The sequence below is a fragment of the Lampetra planeri genome, chromosome 19 (genome assembly GCF_965212315.1).
Source record: "Lampetra planeri chromosome 19, kcLamPlan1.2.h2, whole genome shotgun sequence".
NCBI classification, from domain to species: domain Eukaryota; kingdom Metazoa; phylum Chordata; class Hyperoartia; order Petromyzontiformes; family Petromyzontidae; genus Lampetra; species Lampetra planeri.
The window spans coordinates 12,114,152-12,134,333 of NC_136125.1; the positions used below are offsets into that span (position 1 = coordinate 12,114,152).

Here is a 20,182-nt window from a genome sequence, read left to right on the forward strand (position 1 = left end):
CTCCTTGTGCCCAATCACTATTCTATTTTTTTATTTAAAATGTTTTGCTGTGGATTTCACACCTGATGATGATTGCTTGTGTTGCAGTCGAAACGTCGTGGGAATTTTTATTGTTTTATATTTAGATTATTTTATTATTTCACTTCTACGTGACTTTACCGAAAGAACCAAGAATACACTATTCTATTGTTATCTTTTTCACTTCTGGCCTCCTTACTCTGGAACAAACTGCCCCTACATGTCGAACAGTCAGCTTCACTCTCCAATCATGAACACCATCATCGCCTTTCCAATGTTCCCGAAGCCCTTCATCACACTCGCTCATCACTAGCCGCTCGTTGTCACTTTCATCGGCGTTTATTGCACGCATCATTATATTCATGTACCACCATACTTCTCATCAACTCAACTCATCACACTTCTGCTGTCAAACTGGATCATTCTTTATTAAGCGCCTTGGTAAAGGTGCTATATAAATCAATAAGATAAGCGCCTCCACTGATTTCATCGCTCCCATCTGCGCAGTGGACGTACGCTGGCGTGTTCCTGTTTTTGTCCGCCACTCCGAGCCGTTAATTGTGACCACCGTCATCATCCCCTCTTGCTGCGGCGTCCTCTACAAGCCAACTCACTTTTACTTCGCGTCAAAACGATGTTTGCGATCCCCTGCGCTTGCTCCACGAGTTCCGCTCACCTGCGCGCCGCTGCTGTTGCTGCCCTCCCGTTGTGCGCCGTGCGCTCGCAGGCTGACCAAGCCGCTGTCGTTTGCCGACTGCATCGGGGATGAGCTGCCGTACGGCTGGGAGCAGGCCTACGATCCCCAAGTTGGCGTCTACTATGTCGACCACATCAACAGTGAGTCCGGGCGATGGTCGGGAGCAAAGCGAAACGGTCCCGTGCATGCATCGAAACGATTCACACCACCTTGATCACTAAAACACAGTCATTCGTCAAAAAATGGTCTAATAAAACTACTTTTCTGTATTTATGTTGAACTTTTTCGCACCGTACCCAGCCAACTCTGTTAATTGGAGGTGTGGGCGAGGACGACAAGCTACACAAAAAAGGAATTCTCAAACACAAAGCAGTGTTCACGATGAAGGTGGCAAGTCTTTTTGTCACTTTGTTATTATTATAATATTTACGATTATTTTAGTTTCCACGACATAATGATGCCTTCTATGCCAGAGTCTGCATTGTCTACTCCAATGTGATTTTAATATATGGTCTGCTCCATCTTAATGTGTCGTAATATTTAGTCAAGTCTTTGCTGTTGTCATGTTCTGCTTTGTCATTTCATTAAACCCAAAGTTTGCTACTGGGTACAACGTGGCTAAAACGTCCACCTGGCATAACACACTGTTTGTTTACACGAACCTTTCAATGTGGAACGTCTTTCAACGTGAAACGTCTTGTTTAACGTGGCTGTCGTGTTCTACACGTTGTTTGTATGTACACCGAGAATTGCTGTTTGTGGACTCAGTGCCTCTTTAAGTAAACACGCAATTCAAGAAAATCTTTAAATATTTACAGATGACAAAGGTTTACTAATTTACTTGATACATTGGGATGGCCTTTTTGTGTCCGCTGTCTTACAAACACGTGGCATACATTTAAGGGATGTCCTGTTTTGAGACATTCATTTATTTCCTCTTTTGTATCTAGGACACAGATGTTCCGAATTTAATATGATCGTTGACGTGGCGATTAGGGCATTGCAGCCCTTATTGAAAACGTAAATATTTACCCTGTAGGGAGTAGAGAAAAATGTCCATTCAATTGCCTTATGTTCTGTTTGCAATCTGTGACAGCAGTCACAAAGACAAACATTTATTACAGACAAGAACACACATCTGTCATTTAAACACTCTTTGTCCCTCCGCGTTATCTGCGCGTCACATGCACGTACAGACACGCGCACCCCCATTATCCCACGTGACAGCACGCTTGCTTCGTGCAAACAGCCCATGTGATCACATGAACCAATGTCACCCCCATGTCTGCCCTCTTGCACAGAAACCCACCTTATTTCAGTTTCATTGAAAATGTAGTCAAGGACTCATTATACACGGCCATCTATTCAAATGTACCCCAATGATTTATAATGGCACTCACACGTTCTGCTGAATAGGTGATTGAATGTGGTGAAAGTAAGCGCCCCCCATATATCGTACAGAGGCGAGTGTTAGCAGATGTATTCACTATGTTGAGATGAATGGGAGATGTGTAGAGGCTTTGAAATGAAATGTTGCTTTCTCTAGAGTTTCTCTAGATTATTTTAGTGGAGTATCAATAAACGTATCACCCTGAAGGCCATATGCTATTGTCATTGTCTACCTTTTAAGGCCACATGACATAACTGGCTGGTGTCATCGTTGATATGCTTGGTCACCTATGTCTCTCCAGCACTGAGGTTGACTTGCCCACCCACGTACTCATTAGTGGCTGAGTTGACCGAGGGAGTTAAATTTGTATTTTTCAAATAGCACTTTCTCCTTTGTGAATAACTGCGATGCCAATGTGGCTCGGGCTGTGGTTGTACCATCCACACTGCAGCAATTGGTCTAAAAAAAAAACCCAAACATTATTTTCTGTCCGTAGTACTATGTTGTACAGCGTATTGAAATGTGGCTGCATTGCGTCACTTTATAAATCCAAATTGTAATGTATCCTACCAGATAAGAGCCCATTGAAACCAACGTTCTTTTTCAAGGGAGACCTGGAAGATTTCGACAAGAATGTTAATGGAACCTGTTATAAGCGTGCAAGCTTGATGTCAAGTCACGGTGCGTGCCTGTTGACACGAGTGTGTAACAGTGTTCATCTCTTTTGACTGCGCTCACCCATTAGTTGCAGTTCCACATTCGTACACCATGGGTGGCAAGTCTCTCCTCCGTACGTTTAAACGTTGGTTGTAATATTTCACGTGGCGATTCTTGTCGTGGCACACACGGCGAGCGCGTGAAATTGGCTCGCGTTGTCGGCCGTTTGTTTGTTATTTCCCATCGCGATACTGCAGTCCGTGTTTTTTTTGGTTTTTTCCAAATTGGCGGAGACATCAACGGGTGGTGGCCGTGTGTTTCTTCAGAGTTTGGCAGAAAGCGACGACAACGATATGGGCGGCGGGTTTGTGGGAAAATTACGCGGACGGCAGTTGATGACTTGAGAAGAACAAGCGAGCGAGGGCTGCCAACAGCGGCAAATCAACACACAATGCGGAGCCTCTGTAGCTTTTTTGTGAACTCAATTTAAGTGGCTGATAACAAAGTACTCTTAATGAATGTTTGAATAGGGTACCTTATACACGCATGCCTTCGTAATCTTGACTGAAATCTTGATCAAATCGGTGGGGAATTGTCATCAATTGCAAGTTGAACTATGTAATACTGTAATAATGATCCTGCCAACAAGAAACAAGCACAGTTTGATGACTGATTAGTTTATACGTGGATGCAATTTATAACAAACCAGTAAAGCCTTTGCTTTGTCGTGTTAAGTGAGAGGCTGGATGGGTGCCAATGTTTCATTTTGCAAAATTGCTTTCAGATACCTCCTTGAAGCAACACGTTATAGCCACAGCCGTCTGCTGCCCTGACGCATCAACATTTAAACAAGTGCTGAACTGTCGGCAAGAAAGTTGCTTTGAAACTTAAATTTAAATCTGAAATAGCAGCGTGTCATTGTAGATTTTCCAGCAAAGATTGCATACAGTGGCTTATGCCAATATTCAACAATAATCCGAAACAACTGTTCCTTTACCATGAGTGCCCTTTAAGATCTCCACCATTCGAATTTGTTGCTGTGTCACCCCATCTCTCATGTGCACAGTTTTGTTACTGTTGATTCCCATTTCACTCTTGTGTCAATTTTTTTAATGAATTTAAGTGGTCACGTCGATTTACTGATTTTAATCGTTTTGAGAATCTTTCATCGTGGAACTTTCAATTTTATTTTGCAGTGTATTCACGAAGTCATAAAATGCGTGTTCGCAACCATGAATCTGGGCTCAAGCTTACCGACTCTTGCTTTACCCAATTAGAAAAAAAAAATCACATTTACAAGGGGAGTTTTTGTCTGCATAAGACGTTCATCTCCGACTGATTTTAAATTAGGTATGCATTCCTAACGTTGGAATGTTGATGGTAATTATGATGATGGTATTGATGAGTATGGCAGCTATCCTGTAACAGGGTCCGTCTGTTAAGCCCCCTTACAGATTGCTCCTAAAGAGTAGTGCTGTTGTCTCGGGGACGCGACCCGTAACGAGCGATGCGTCGTTCTCGTGCCACACCGCACACGCAGGGCCCCATCATTGAGCACCGCAAATCTTTTTTGTGTTGTTGTTGTTGTTGTTGCTGTTAATTATATAATTAATTGCTCTACAGTTGAGCGGCCAAAATGTTGATGAGCGGATTTTTCATTTGCTCGTCCCCCACTTCACGATGCAGTTACTTTAAAAAGAAAAAACTGTTTTTGTGTTCTTGAAGGGGTGAAAAGGCAAGCAAGGCCATCTTGGGGTGGGGGGTGTCGCTCGTTGTTTGAAACAAAGAAGGCATGAGAGGGCAAAGAGGTGATCAAAGTGCCAAATGCTTGCACGGTCTTTGCAGTCCCTCGTATGATCAGACGTTTCCTGTGGCATGTGCGTAGCTGCCCGCTGACAAAAATTGGCTTATTTTAATTAAAGAAAAAACTATTTTGCAAAGATTGATGCGGTTATTTTTTTTGTAGTGACCAATATCTTGTAACATCAGGTTTCCTGGGCAGCATTGGCTAATCATGCCACACAGAGCTGATGGGACTTGACAAAAGGAAAGTATAGTCTCAAGATGATCTTGTTTGAGCAAATACTGTCGGGGAAACAATATTCTGGAAGGCCTGTGCATTTTTTAAAATCAAAATGAAAATAAATTGACAGGTGGCACTGCGGTACAGCAAGAAGCTTGCGATTAGAATCTTGCGAGATGTTAACTACCTCGTCTGGTATGCAGGAGATTGTGAGTTCGATCCCGACGCTAACGCTTGTATATTTGGAGTTTAAGTCTCTGTCTCTCTCCTCGTGGTTGCGTGGATTTTTCTCCAGGTCCTCTGGTTTTCCCCTCCACATTTAGAATCAACGTGCGTTTAGAGTATTGGGCTGCTATATATTTCCACATGATGATAAGCCACTTAAGTTTAGCTATCATTTGTGGCCAGGTCGCTTCTGAAAAAAGAGCTACATAGCTCAGTGGGTCTTACCTGGTAAAATAAAAATAGTTTATCGTTTAGTTTCACAAATCCTGGTTGAACTCGGCCTGTCATGCTTCAAAGGTTAGAATGAGTACCACTTTTTCTGACTGATACAAGTGGTTGTCCGATGGAGAATACTTTCCCTTGCTATATAAATCTGGACTTTCTTCCTCTGGCTCTCAGGGCTCAGGTGAGCACTGCCTAAATGCTCATTTGAGCAGAAAATGACTTTGACTTTCATATTTCGTGCTTTTTTTTAAACAACGTATTTCATTAAATTATTTTAATTGAATTTTCCCCAGCTAACGTTACTTTTACAAACCGTCGGTCATCACAAGAGTGGCTTAAGTTTCAATTTAACAGTCTACAGTTAAAATCAAAAAGCAAGCTATGGAATTTAGCAAATCACAAAAATCACTGCATTGCAATTTATATACCGTCTTCATGGAACCCCATCTCAAGATTATTTTCCAAGAGTGAGGGACGGTCAAAGCAGGGAAACGTGGGAGGGGCGGAGAGACGTGGTAGAGCGAAGAGAGAGAGCAACTTCGCAACATAGCCCAGGACCGAGCATCCAGCGAGCAGCTCTGTCAACACGAGCCCCAGGGGCAGCCTGGGTAGCCCCAGCAAGGACCGAGAGCGTCACGTTGATAGCCTGGTTTGGTTTAGATCATTCGTAAATTAGTGTTCAAATGGCAATGTTTCATAATTTCCCTACGTTCAGTCAACATTTAGTGCAAATTTTTGTGAGGGTCTTTAAACTTTTATTGTGGGGGTATTATTTGTAGTGTGTCTGTCATTCCGGACATTACTGGCATTGCAGCAAGAAATTAGTTTGCATATTAAATCCTTTGGATTGACATTTGCACCAGGACAGACCTTAGAGTAAAAGTTTACTTTTATTGATACACTGCATAGCTCTCAAACACTGTGGCTTTACTTGTACAACAATGTTCACCTGATTTGCAAAGTCAATCGTGTCGTGTCCATCATTTTCACATACCTTCTAGAGTAAATACCTTTTTTAAAATCTCTTCCAAAGTTTGGAAGAGGGGCCCAAATTAACCCCCCAGCGGAGCTATCTCGAGCCCCCTCTACTGAAGGCGATTTCTGCCAGCAGTGAGTGGCGTGAGCGAGCGATTGCTGGGCTGCACCTTTATCTTAACATGTTTCACCTATTTCTTGTGAACAAGAAATAAAGGAGTGATTTTAGATGCACCCGCCCCTTCTTTCAGGGAGCAGACAGATGGCAAAACCAAAATAAATACTTAAGAGTCAATTGGTTGTAGATAAGGCTGCGATTCATGTCATTTCAGATAAGTGGCATTCCACACAGATAGTCTGGGTAGCTGTGGATTACTCGCTGTTAACCGCAGCAGTGGGCCCTCCTACTGGGAAGATAGGAGGATGGGTGATAGGTTCCTGGGGAGATGGAGAAAGATGGGAGAGGCCTCGAATGGGAGAGGAGACTCCTCTCATTCTTTAGTTCTGAATTCCCATGGTGCCTGAAGAAAGGCAGACGAGGCAAACGAGTAGAGATCTGAGTTGCCCGATAGTTGGTCAAGCCAGATGCGGTGCCTTGTTTTGGCCCCTGGGTTGTCGATATGAGCCCATAACGGTCACTTTAAAATAGTCTATTGTATCGCAGCAGATGCTCAATAAAAGCACCTTGCTCAATTGTGCCAGTCTCGTGCACCACTCGTTGAGTAAGCACACACATTTATTACAAACCAGGTGAGAGCCGCCCTGTGATTAAATGTTCGATTAACTTTTGGCAACCATTGTTACCGAGGGCTTCTCGTGGTGGAGAGTTCACCGTCGTGGTGAAGTGGGGCCCCAGAAGCAGGTGTTGGCAAAGTGCAAACCTTAGTCCTTGAGCTGGAATAGGGAACATGTGATGGGGTTACCACTCAGGACTGCTCAGTCCACGGAAATTATTTCATATGAAAGGACACTTGTGTGTGGTGATCATTCAGTTTAAAGTGTTTGCCCTGCCAGCGGCCTGATCATTTATGTCTGGATTTGAGTGGCTGGTGCAAAAGGAATTGATATATTCTTTGCACTACGCATTCAAAATTAAATTGGTATTTAACTTTGTTTCTCCACTGCTGTTGAACAAGGCATCGTTCATCAGACCGAGTTAACCCAGATGGAAAACCTCCCATGCTACAAGTCAATTTGTTGAAATGGTAGGCTAAAAACATCTCAATCTTCTCCATCAATGCCTATATCTCGAGTATTTGGATTATTTGTGGCAGCTTTTGACTGTGGAATTGCTCACGGTGAGGCGTAGGAGAGTTTAGCCTTGACAAACATTCAGGAGGAGACTATGTAGATATTTCCCTATTCCTGCTACTATGGTCACCCAAATTGCCCGTGACGGTGCGGTCTTTTGAACTACATCCGAAGCGTAACCTTTATACCCGCCCAGTTTAGTATATATATTATTATTATGCAGCGATGTCTATTATACGGTGTCTCTAAGGAGATGTATTAGAGGTTCGTCATCGAGTCTGAATCTGCCAACCTTTAATCAAGCTTGTGGTAACCTACAGGCAGCCTGGGTATTGACAGTTTTAGATGGAAAAATACATAACACAGGCTCGTGTTAAAATGGGAGCATCTCATGTGCTTTTTGTGTGAGAGACTTGTTACTACTACTATTTTGTATTTGACCAGGTAAGACCCACTGAGCTATATCGCTCTGTTTTAGAAGCGACCTTGCCACAAATGATTGCTCAACGAAGTGGCTTATTACGTGGAAATGTATAGCAGCCAAATACCGTAAACGCACGTTGATTCTAAATGCGGAGGGAAAAACCGGAGGACCCGGAAAAAAATCCACTCGGCCATGGAGAGAACATGCAAACTCCACACATACAGGCGTCTGGGTCGGAATGGAACCCACGATCTCCTGCGTATACCAGGCGAGGGAGCTGACTTCTCGCCACCACTGGTTTTGTCAGTGGGCTTCCAGCTGTCAAGCGAAATGGAACTGAAGCGCACTGCCATTGGGAGCCAGCCCTGCAGCGGCCGCTGCATCACTCGTGCCCGTCCACGCACACATTTACGACTCTTAACATTTATATAACACCCCCCCCCCTCCCATGGATCTTTCTTAAATCTAAAGGGTGGTCTGGATAACGGGCTGCAAAGGCTAAATACAGTAATTTTAGGGTGGTGTCGCAACGCTTTAAATCGTAAATCACACCACAGGCGTGGGAGGGCAGTGGGTGGGGGGGGGTGACCTCACGAAGCACACCTTGATCCATGTGTCTCCGTGTCTGCATACCTCTGCTAATTTAGCGTTCAACTGGAACGTGCAAAGCCTACGTCTCAACCAGCCCTGCCCTTTGCAGGGCTCGAGTTGGTATCGTCTCCTCTCGGCATTGCCAAAATCCGTGTCATTATACCTCATCATTGGCCACTGTAGAAGGGGGGTTATTTATTTATTATATATATTCACAAGCAACATTCAGTGGCTCCTTTAAATATCACCACTGACGGTGTCAGCCGCTTCTCCTTGCCGTATAATAACAGCGCGCGTGTGCGCCTCGGAGCCCGAGCTCGTCTCTTAAACATCGCTAAATGTCAAATTCCTGAGTGCGACGTCGAGCGGATTCCGCTGTGCGGCGTGGGGGGGGCGGTGTTTCTTGCCAGCGACGCTGCCCCCTATGCTGCCATCCTGGCTGCAACGCCCAGGTTTAAATTCACAGCTTCTCGGCCTAAAACTAAACTAAACTATATCTTAACTCACCAAGTAAGGCCCCCACTGAGCTATGCATCTCTTTTTCAGAAGCCACCTGGCCACAAATGATAGCTTAATGAAGTGGATGATCATCACGTGGACATTGATAGCAACCAGATACTCTTAAACACGTGATGTTGATTCTAGAATGTGGAGGGAGAAAACCGGAGGACCCTGATAAGAATTCACGTGACCAGGGAGACACGCAAACTCTAAATATACAGGCATCAGTGTTTTGGATCGAATTGACGACCTCCTGTATACCGGGCGAGGTAGTAAACATCTCGCCACCACGGCGCCCCAGTCAGGAGTCTCTCCTCGTCCAAGTTCTAATATGCACATTTCCTCTCTGACGCCTTGTGCAATGTAACATTATTGCGGTCAAAAATTAAGAAATATGTCGGCGATTTTCATGGCATTGCCCTAATTCCTCTAGCAAGATGGAAGGGCCTGCCAACAGCGCTTACTGTTCAAGAGCAGCAGCATGCTTTGTTATCTGTCTGAACCACGGCTTGTGGGACCAGTGAGTCAAATGTGGCCTTCTGGACACCGCACCGCGCACCCCGCTGCCGCCGTGCCGGGAACGTGGCCTTGCTCACCGAATCACCGCGGGACTTTTTTAAGTGTCACGGGAATGGTAGACCGTGTGTCACCGTCACGGCCAGCGTGACTCGTCGTCGTCGCAGCAAAGTGGCTCGTGATGCACAAACACAGTCCGCCCCCCTCCCCTTTTGAGTGATGGATGTGGGGCTGAGCATTCCTGCACCTTGCAGCATGCAAGGGAAACGTACGCTTCATGAGTAAATATGTACTGAAATGCAAATCGGTGAACTGCGTTCACATACCTTACCAGCCTTTGGCCCTCCGAATGTTTTCAGAATCTGAGAAAAGTACACAACTTTTGTGAGTTGAAATGCCTGTATGCTAACATCCGCCGTCTCAGCGCTACCAAAATGGATATTGTTGTTTTTCGCGAGTAAAGTGTGAGCCTCAAACTGTAAGTCATTCAAGCTGTCTTCTGCCCTGTCTCTACATCGACTAAGTCAGTAAATATCCTCTCGCCTCTATACAATTAAGTCAGGCAATCTTTGCCCTTTCTTAACTCCGCCTGTCAAGGCAATTCATTACTCGGTCCTTTCTCTCCGCCAACTAAATCAGGCAGTCTCCCTTCCTTTCTCCGCATCCACTCAATTCAGGCCGTCTTGCCGTCCTTCCTGTACCCCAACTGAGTCAGGCAGTCTATTTTCCCAAAACATGAACCCCTTGCAAACATATTTCCGGCTGTAAGGCAGAAGTGATTATAAGACAGTGAGCCTTTAAACAAAAAAAGTGTGTTTATATGTTGTGATTTAAGCATGCTTGGACTTAACCGTTTAATAAAAATAAACAGCCTTTAATTATTTTCTGTGGCATTCCATTCTATCAAGACCATGCAGTGCAGATGAAATACGAGGCAAAGAAGGTGCGTGTAATCACTCATGACCAGCTCACGTTCTCATTATTGGCATAGCTGCATTTCTCAAATAGCAGCAGCTCATTATCCAAAGCAAGAAACGCGACGAACATGACGGACATGACGAACATGCGGCGTTGCGTTATTGGCCCCGGCAGCTCAAGACAGACGGCCCCCGCCACCGTGACCCGCAGATGTAACGTTTGTTCGCGTGACCATCATTGTAAAAAAAAAATGCCTCGTAGCACATAAAACAACCGTGCGCTATGAAGAATGGCCATTGCCCGAAATGCGACTTGTTCTATATTCTATTTAAAGCCGCACACTGTTGTTCAGTAATGTGTTGCGTTTTTGGTCATTGCGATTGTGTACCACTGCCAATGCAGCAGCATCACCGACTAATTTGTTTAACAATATTTGTAGTCCGCTGTTCAGCAGATTGCTTTAATGTATACAGCACGGTGTCAGATTAAACATTTCTCTTCCCTGTGCTGAAATGTTTTAAGTTGTTTTTCTAAGCAGAGGCAATTAAAATAGTTGAGGTGCTTTGAATTCTTTCGCGGGTGACTTGTGTTTTATTATTGTTTAATGATTCATTAAGTGTTCTGAGTGCAATGTGTTTTTAAATTCTGTAATCTCTTAAATCTTCAAGAATGTGTGCTTTTACCAACTTGAAAGGGGCCTTAACATTTAGTAACTGGACTTGTAAAGTTTTACAAACATTAAAAAAACAAATGCAAGTGTGAGGGGCCAACATTTACTTGCATATGTCAGCTTTTTATTACTAGAAAAATATTTACTTTTGTTAAAACAGCTTCTTGGACTGTGCCATTATTTCTCCATGATAAGAGGTAGCAGTGTAGCGCAGCAAGCTAGGATGACTGGTGTTCACCAAACCCGAATTGGCCTGTTCTCTTGTATGGCAGGAGGGAAAAGCCACAGTTGTCTGAAATGCATTCGTAGTTGAATGCTAATTTATGACCCCGGCAAGATGTGGCATGGATGGTGCATTCGTGGGCAATGCGTTTTATGGTTTGGACTTCAGCACAGTCGTAGTTCGCCGATTATTTGATCGTTCGCTTGGGGGAAGGCGTCTCCCCACGCTGCGTTCGAGCAGCACGGTTCAGCGAGGTCCCGGAGTTGTCGTGGCAGAGCGAGCGAGAGAGACAGGAGCTCGCTGCTTCCACGGCCAGCTCCTGCTCAATGAGGTTTTTGTTTGCCCCACGTCCGTAGCCGCCCCTCGATTCCGTCCAGCGAGTGCCGACGTCTTTATTTTCGGCTAACCTTTTGATGCAGTGTTTCTGGCCGAGGCCAATCGTGTTAAAAATGCAGGGCTCGGTATGACATTTGACGTCAAAAACTGGCCGTGCAAAATCATTGGGGCACGGCCGTAAATTAATTGAATACAGGGTGAAGCCCATTAGGCAGTATTTTCTATAGGTCATCTCTTATTGGCCAAGTGACACCACTGTCCAGTCAATTTATTTCTGCAAATAACGATAATTTTGGCTTTTTATGGGGTCGAGGCTGAGTAAAATAACAAAATGTCAGCACCCAAAGGTCTGTTCAATTAAGCATTTCGATGAGTAATTGGTAATAAAAAAATTGCAATGTGGGTTCAGTGGTCTAGAAAGATTAGGTTTAAGACAAATGTTTCTTGTGCTCAGTGTACAATGTTATTATGTAAAGTAAAGCTTAAGGTTCAGCTCTGCAAAGGAGCATCAATACCTTGGAAGTCTGTCATTATTAGTAATACTCGTAAGTTCTGAGTGGACATTGAACTGCGCCAGCAAAGAATAAATGCTCACTCAGCTGTATGTGTATGGGATTCACTAATCTGTGCCAAAAATGTCTACGTTCCATCATTGTCTATGTTTAACTTTGCTGATGACGGCGGTGCTGGCAACGGTAACGATTATTGTGAGGACGCCGTGATGTTCAGCGATGAAAACCGCATTTTTGTCACAAATTACCGAAAAATCCAAGGCCCTAATAACGACGACGCTAATGAGTGTCCAGTAAACAACGTCGCAGCCCCGGCGCGTTTTTTGATCGTCTCTCGTTGTTGTTCTTCCGTGCAGAGGTGACGCAGATTGAAGACCCGCGGGCACAGTGGCGGGGCGAGCAGGAGGTGATGCTCAAGGAGTACCTGGTGGTGGCCAAGGATGCGCTGGACGCACGCTGGGAGATGTTCCAAGTCAAACAGCAGCGGCTGGCGCTGGCGCAGGAAGAGTACCAGCACCTGAGCTCCGTGTGGCAGGACAAGAGTGGCTCGCGCACCAGCTGTGAGTACACGCGCGCACTCCTCTCGGCTCCCGCCAGCGACATAGCCAAATCTGTCTGCCGCCGCCACCTCCTCTGGTGTTTTGCCTGCCCGATGCTGTTGACATTGACTTTGCTGCGCAGATCATTGATTTGATGGTAATTAATGCACACCCTTTGTAGATGCAATTCTGTACATCACAGCAACCGGTCAAACGCATAGATGGGCGGTGCGGTGAATTCATGAGAAATCACTGATGGGCTTGGCACAATTTTTTTAGTGATGACCAGTTTGCATGGCCAGTGACTGGGTAGTTGTTGGCACACTGCGCTGTGAACCCATCCACTGTTACTCTTCAATGGGATGGCTGTCTTGTCCTAAGCACTCGATCACTTCAGACCTCTGATGTGATGTTGGCAGTGTTGTATATCAGCGCAATCTGCAGATAGAAAAAAGTGGTAATGACACAGGGTTAACCCCCGCCCCTCTTTCTCTTGCAGTGCATTCTGGGTCCTCGGCAAGTACCAAATACGACCCAGATCTCCTGAAAGCTGAAATCGCCGAAACAAAGGAGAGGGTAAGATATAAATACGCACGGGGTGAATGTTTAAATATATTAAATGTGCTTTCAAGTTTTAATCTTTTGTATTTTTTTTTAGAGTGCCTCCTAGTTTAGACACAAAGTCAAATATTGTAAAAAAATCCTCCGTGTAGCCTTGAGCAGAATTTTGGGACTAGTGCTGTGTTAGCAAGCAGCTGTGAAGGTCGTCACAGCACACAAGGGGATGGGTGGAAAGCACCGCTCCCTGCTGCCTTAGCCTACCGAGTGCTGATGTTTTCACACCACACCAGGTACTTATGAGGCTAGATCGACTGAAGGGAGGCCTATATCACCGGCTCTGATATTTGTCACCAATGGTCACTATGAGTTGGTGTAAAACTCTGGTTGCCAGTTTCGTAGTGCACTAACCACGACACAAGCACTCAAACAGAAACACACACTTGAACACACAAGGCCTAAGCAGCAAATCGAATTCACGTGGGTTTTGCGGCATAAAGCTTCACGAAAAGAAGTTTGTATATACTCTTTGGTTCTTTCGGTAAAGTCACGTAGTTATAAATGAATTAAAATAAAACAAATCACGACGTTCGATTGCAACACAAGCAATCGTCATCGGGTGGGAAAACAACAGCAATAAAAAAAATTCGCTGAAGTAGGCGAGAGAGCAGCCGTGGCAAGAGGTTATATAGGTAACAAGGGGGGAGCGGCAAGGGGGGAGAGAGATTGGGGGGGGGGGTCAATCCACTACATCCCACGAAATGGTGCAGTCCCGCAACCACCCATGACAGCCTGCATGTGGCAGGACCACCTCTACCAGCACTATCCAGGCTAAAACCTGCTTGGCCTTCCAACATCTGACGAGCGAGTGTGCATTCCGTGCGATTCGGTCATAGGCTTTAAAAATAATCTTTACCCGATGTTAATAATTTTAAAGAAAATCAATGTATTTCCTTAAACCCTTTTGAAGGCCGATTGGGATACGATGTCGGTTTAGTGAGGGAGAACCCTGAGGTTCTGCCGCGTTCGGACTGCAGATCACCGGCTGCCCTCAAGTGGCAGCTCATAGAGATCAGAATCGGAATATTTATTCGTACCTGCGGAATCTGATAAGCTGTAAAGCTTTTTTTCACGGATGTCCAGTCGGGGCGGGTTAGAACGTTAAAGCAACAAACAATACAAAAACACGATAGGAGTGCAAAGTGTAGGAAAAAAGGTCAGCAAATCACGAACAAAAAATACACATCAAAATAAAGATTTGTATCTTCCCAGGTAAAGCCCCCACTGAGCTATTAGCTTCTTCCCCCTCCCCGGTGACCGTTGCTTCCGGCAGGTGTCGAGGCTCAAGCGGGAGCTGGAGAACATGACGCAGGAGCTCAACTACAAGGAGAAGGGCATCGAGACCCTGCGAGAGTAAGTCCTCGCACCCTTCCGCGAAGCGAGACGCCCCGGCTCGTGTGTGAGCCCGTCTAAACTTTACGTAGAGGAAGCCTTTCCATTGCTCCAAAGTTCTCCCGGGTACTGCCACGTTCGTGCTCGAGGGGGAGACCCCAGCGACAGCAGCGGCAGTTTTCGGCTGGTGAGGCGCGTACGGACGTGTGTACGTACGGACGTGTGTACGTACGGACGTGTGGCCGTGCAAAAACAGCTGGGATGACTGCATGTGGTGGAAGGGTGACAAGTTCAGGTAACTGTCACGGTCTAGTCGGCTTATCGCCATAATTTCTCGGGGGCCAAAGACAAAGATTCCCCACATAGCCTTAACAGACTGTTGGGGCAAGTGCTGTTGGCGAGCACCTACGAAGGCTGGCACGGCACACGAGTGGCTAGGTGGCCAACACCACGCCTGGCCACCTTTGTCTCCCCAGTGGCAATGTTTACACACCGCACCAGGTACTAATTTGAGGCCGACTCGACCTAGGGGAGGCCCAGGGCCGATTCAGATAACCGTTGTTGGCTGTGAGCGGGAACCAGGTTTGTAATGCAGCGTGTAGCGTTCGCCGCTGGTGAAATGAGCACACGCAGTGGGAAGTCTTTCTCGGTGATTCTCACGTGAATGTGAAGTTTTACTTAGTGGTTCAATACTTGGCAACAGAGATGAGCACCTTCCCTTTCTCACAGCATGGAATGGCCTAGCATTAAATATATATGAACGTTAAGTGTTGTGTGGGGACAATATTCCATTATACCAATTACCCGTATGTGAAGAGCCATCGTATTGACTGTCAAGAGAAATAAGTGCGCTTGGGGGGGGGACACGTCACTCAAAGGGGATGATGGCCGATGGTCGATACAAACTACAGTGTGGCAACTAAAGGAACACTCCTGAGAGGTGGACCGCTGCGGAGATGGAGTTGTGAAAACGGTTTGTTGCACCGCAGGATTGTGAGAGATGACGCCGGCTTGCGGAGGTCATCATCCAGCAGTGGACGGATCACGTCCGCTGCCGACGATGATAATGGTGACGATATTTGACCTGCGTGCTCATTGCGTACGTTTATCCTGAACAATAAGTAAGTCTTCACTGTGTTCGGGTGCTTGCTCCGTAACGTACCATTATCCCTACTGCTCCTTGTTTGAGGTGGGGGGGGGGGCACAGTAGCCGTGGGGAGCACCACCACCAACCTCTCATAGGTCCTCTGCCCTCACCATGGCGCCAGCAGTTCCCTCCACTCGCACGCTCCGTGGCAACCGTCTCGCATGACGCGGGAAATGTTCCGCTGATCTTGAGTGACAGAAATTGGTCTCGAGAGAGTCCTCCGGCAGTAGGGGGTGCGAGTGCTGTGCTAATTGCAACTCCTCGAGGTAGAGAGAAACATTTAAAATTTGGCCAGATTGAATATTGTGCTCTTGCGGAGGTGCCACCACCATATTAGCCACTCTCAAGCACACAGTGGCAGGCTGAGAACGTAACGGTGATGAGGAAACGGTTTACGGGGGTGTGTGTCACTGGCGTCTGCGAGGGAGACGGCGCTGGTGGCAATTGAACAAAAAATCTACGTCGGCAAGCCAAGTGTGAAAAAGCCAAGAGCAAGCGCTGGCATCTTTGGGCGATCTGATTATAAAAGGTGGTTGGGCAGGTGGCAGCCGAGACTGTGTCAGAGCTACGCCGGTTCTCGTCTCTCTCCTTCGCTGTGTTACCACTTCAGTTTATCGTCAAAAGTGGGCGTTTCATTTCGCACCGTGTGACCTGCACCTTGAGACAGGCGCAGCGTGCACCACGGTCCCGCCGCCGCATGCTGCGGGGTTCGTCCGCGTTAGTCGCTAGCATCTTTCCGCCGGTGCAGCCGTCGCAAGCCACTGTGCATCTATCGGCTGATCGCCAACGAGTCGTTGCAAATAGGGGTGGTGGGGGCGGGGTGGGGGGGCGGTTTGTCGGGCACCAGCAAAAATCCGCGTCGCCACAAATGGGTTAAAGCCGTCCGCTGCGCGGGAATCTTCCCGTGAGAACGGAGGCTCGGCGACTGCGAGCGAGCGAGGCTCGGGCTGCCGTACCAGCGGGCGCCACTGCCACTCCTCCGGACGCTCGCCGGAAGAGGACGTGGGGGGAACGTGAGCGGCGGTGGCCGTCGCTCAACGCGAAGCTGCCCCCGCGAATCCCTGCCCCGTTCTCCCGCAGCGGCCGCGGTAGAGCTGCCTGCTTCTTTATTTACCTGCTTATTCCAAGCTCCGTGGGGGTTTCTGTGAAGGGTAAGGACGGTGCGTCTTTCTCAACCCACGCTTGCTCATTTCACAGCTCGTTACATAAACCGCGCGAAATGCTTTGTTTAAGTGTGTGTGTGTGTGCGCGCGCGTGTGTGTGTGCATGTGTGTTTTTGTAAGCACGACATGGACTGGTTAATCTTGAATCCATCAGCTTTTCCGAATCATTATGAATCGTGGCAGTTTGTGCGTGCCATATTAACCACAGAGGTTAAATAATTCACGAGAATTTCAAAGGCATTCCAACTGCATGCAGTGTGTGTGTGTGTTCTCACTGTCTCTGCGCCCTGTGGAGCCAGGGCTGTTCTCAGGCAACACGAGCTCACGGATGCAGAAACGAGGAGGATTGTGATTTTTTTTTAAAAGCACGAAGATCAAATGTGTCTGAGACTTCTTAGTTTGGCGTTAATTCATTGACAGGAGTGGAAATTGCATGTGATATAATAATTTTCATGGATTTATATATTTCGTAAAATGTAAGTGATTAATGAATTACCAATTTACTATGTAAAAATATAGAATCTCTGCACATTCTCAAGGCTTTATTAAATACCATAGTTGTAAGACTGTATTGTACACAAGTGCTGTTTGCACACAAATACATTAAGAAAACCCTTAGGGCCAAGCTGCTTATAGGGTGCCACTTTCTCTACAGCCCAGTCAGGCTAAGTTTTATTTTAGAAGCTTATAAAGGGACAGGAAAGTGGTGTCACCTTGTCCGACTCCGTTTGTGATGTGGATTTTTCAATTACTTTCTTGTAATCTCAGTGCAGCTGTTCCATTTATGTAACAAATATGTATCTATTTAGGCGTTGGGTTTCTGGGAACTTGAATCACTGCATCAGTTTCCACCGAGGCCTTTTGCCAAAGCTAGTCACAGCGACATCGTAATATATTTTATTAAAATTGGATAAACAAAGTCGTTAACATAAAAAACAGCAAATGTTAACCCTCTTCAATTGGCTCCATGGCACAGTGATTCTGAAAGCCATTGGAAATGAACTGCAGGAGTTGATTTGAGAACTTCATGAAGAAGCCTGCAAAGTTGGGCTCAAGATGAATATGAGAAAAACCATAGCCATGCACAAAGTCATTCAACGGTGGAAGATATATGTCGACAGGACAAAACTAGAAAACAAGTCAGATTATGTATACCTAGGGCAGTGACCAGCGAACATGGAACATTGGGCCAACAGTTTCAACCACATGCCAACGCTGGCCCAATGTTGCGTGTTAACAGGGTTACCGAAGGTCGACTGGATGAAAATGACAAACCATAGAGGGACTAAGTTGGCATTCTTTTACTGAACTCAATCGTGAAAAGCAATACACTAGTGTGCCTAAAACAAGAACAGTTGTACTCAGCCTATCGTAGCTGCTGTGACACATGGATAAGAAACAACGGCGTTGACAAATAAAATGGAACAAGAGCTGAAAAGTCCGTAAAGAAGCCATGGAGAGGTGTGTGCTTGTAAATACAATGAGAGGCAGAAGAGCAGACTCCAGTTCAAGACATGGCATTGATTGCTAAGAAGAGTAATAGGACTTAGGCAGGCGGCGTCGTAGCTAGAAAGGGTGATGGTCAGTGGTCGAGATTCACGGAGAAGTGCTATGCTGTTTTTATTTGACCAGGTAAGGCTCACTGAGCTATCTAGCGCTTTTTCAGAAGTGACCTGGCACAAATGATAGCTCAACGAAGTGGTGTATCACGTGGAAATTTCTAGCCGCCAAATACTCTAAACGCATGTTTCTAAAATGTGGAGGGAAAAACCAGAGGCTCTGGTGAAAAATCCACACGATCACGTGGAGCGAGAGAGACATGCAGACTCCAAATATACAAGTGTCAGGATCAAATCCACGATCTCCTGCATGTCAGGCGAGGGAGTTAACATCTCGCCTCTTAAGTGGCACCACGGTGGCAATATGGGAAACATGCCTGAGCAAGGAGGGAAGCACGCCCGAGTGTACGTCCACTGCAGAGATGGAGAGGGATGAAATTGGCTCGTGTGGAGCAGCTCGAGGGTTTGTTGCATCGCAAAGCATCGAGAGATGGGCATGGCTTTTGGAGGTTTCCCATCATGGCTGGTGATGATAAAGGACATGCATGTGTAGCCGAATGGCTTCATGGTCGCAGTCACTCAGTCCTCCATGATTCGTATTGGCTTTTCAAATAACTCACTCATCGCAGTGGGTTGCACAAATTACAGTGGTTACATTTGGTATGTGTTTGTTTTTTGTAAAGTAATTTTCCAATGTAATAATAAAATATAATAATAACCAATGCGGAGGGAGCTATTAAAAAGCTGATTATTGTAATCTTGATCGTGAGAACAGCATTCACATTCTCTTGAAATGAAAAAAGTCACAGAGTTAATTTTCGGCTATGAGCAAGAGGGGGCGGAGTACCGTGGCAGCGTCGAAGTTGCACGTTTCATGGCAGCACTGCCACTCGACTTGAGCATTCACTTGGGAGAATTCATTCTTACGTTCTTGGCTATAGTTGAGGCTTCCTCGGATTTCCTTTGGCGTGGGCTGTGAAGGCCCGCGGTGATTTATGACGGTATACCGAAGGGGTCTCGTCCCATAAACAGTTTGCAGGGATTTTGGAATTTCGAATTGCATTGCTGTGGGAAATACGATATTGGGGGAGACCGTTATACGTGACATAACTCTCCCCGTCCTGTCGTCCTCCTCTTATTAATGGGCAGTGTGGAAATATTTCTTCGGGTCTTGGTCAATTTACGTTCTATCCAAAGCGTGTGTTTTGACCCAACCGCCAGCGCGGGTTAAATTAAAGCTCGCAAGCAGGCAGCAATAACAAAATTAAACGGTCGCTGTGCACGCGCTTGGGGAAACGAACCGTAATTTAGTAACGGTGCGCTAAGTTTTATTCATGTTGCTCATTTCCCTTTCTGATTTGCAAAAAGAAGTCCGCCGTCGGTGTTTCCGCGCGAGCTTGTTATTTTAACGCAAATTAACACCGACTCCTTAAATAATCTTTCCGGCACGCACCGGTGCCATTTTCCGCTGCCAACGTGGATCTTTCGGCATTGCCATTATTGCTGCCTGATGGGGTTTCGGAGGAGGAGAAGGGACCCTTTTTTATTTATTTTTGGGGTCAGAATTTCACGGGCGCACATGGTTCGTGGCTTCGATGCCGTCACGATGAGATTGCACGTTTGCGATTGCGCATTTTGCGCATATACCTACTTTCCGATGAGAGCGAGTCCA

The 20,182-nt window shown here is 46.1% G+C and overlaps 1 protein-coding gene across 1 annotated transcript in view; it reads left to right on the top strand.

The window, feature by feature from the left end:
* The window catches only part of LOC144724135 (protein WWC2-like), a 107,365-nt gene that overhangs the window by 40,113 nt on the left and 47,070 nt on the right, over positions 1–20,182 (top strand). The window contains 4 exon segments of the mRNA XM_078603036.1: positions 746–855; positions 12,509–12,712; positions 13,191–13,267; positions 14,583–14,662. Coding sequence (XP_078459162.1) covers positions 746–855; positions 12,509–12,712; positions 13,191–13,267; positions 14,583–14,662 — 471 coding nt within the window.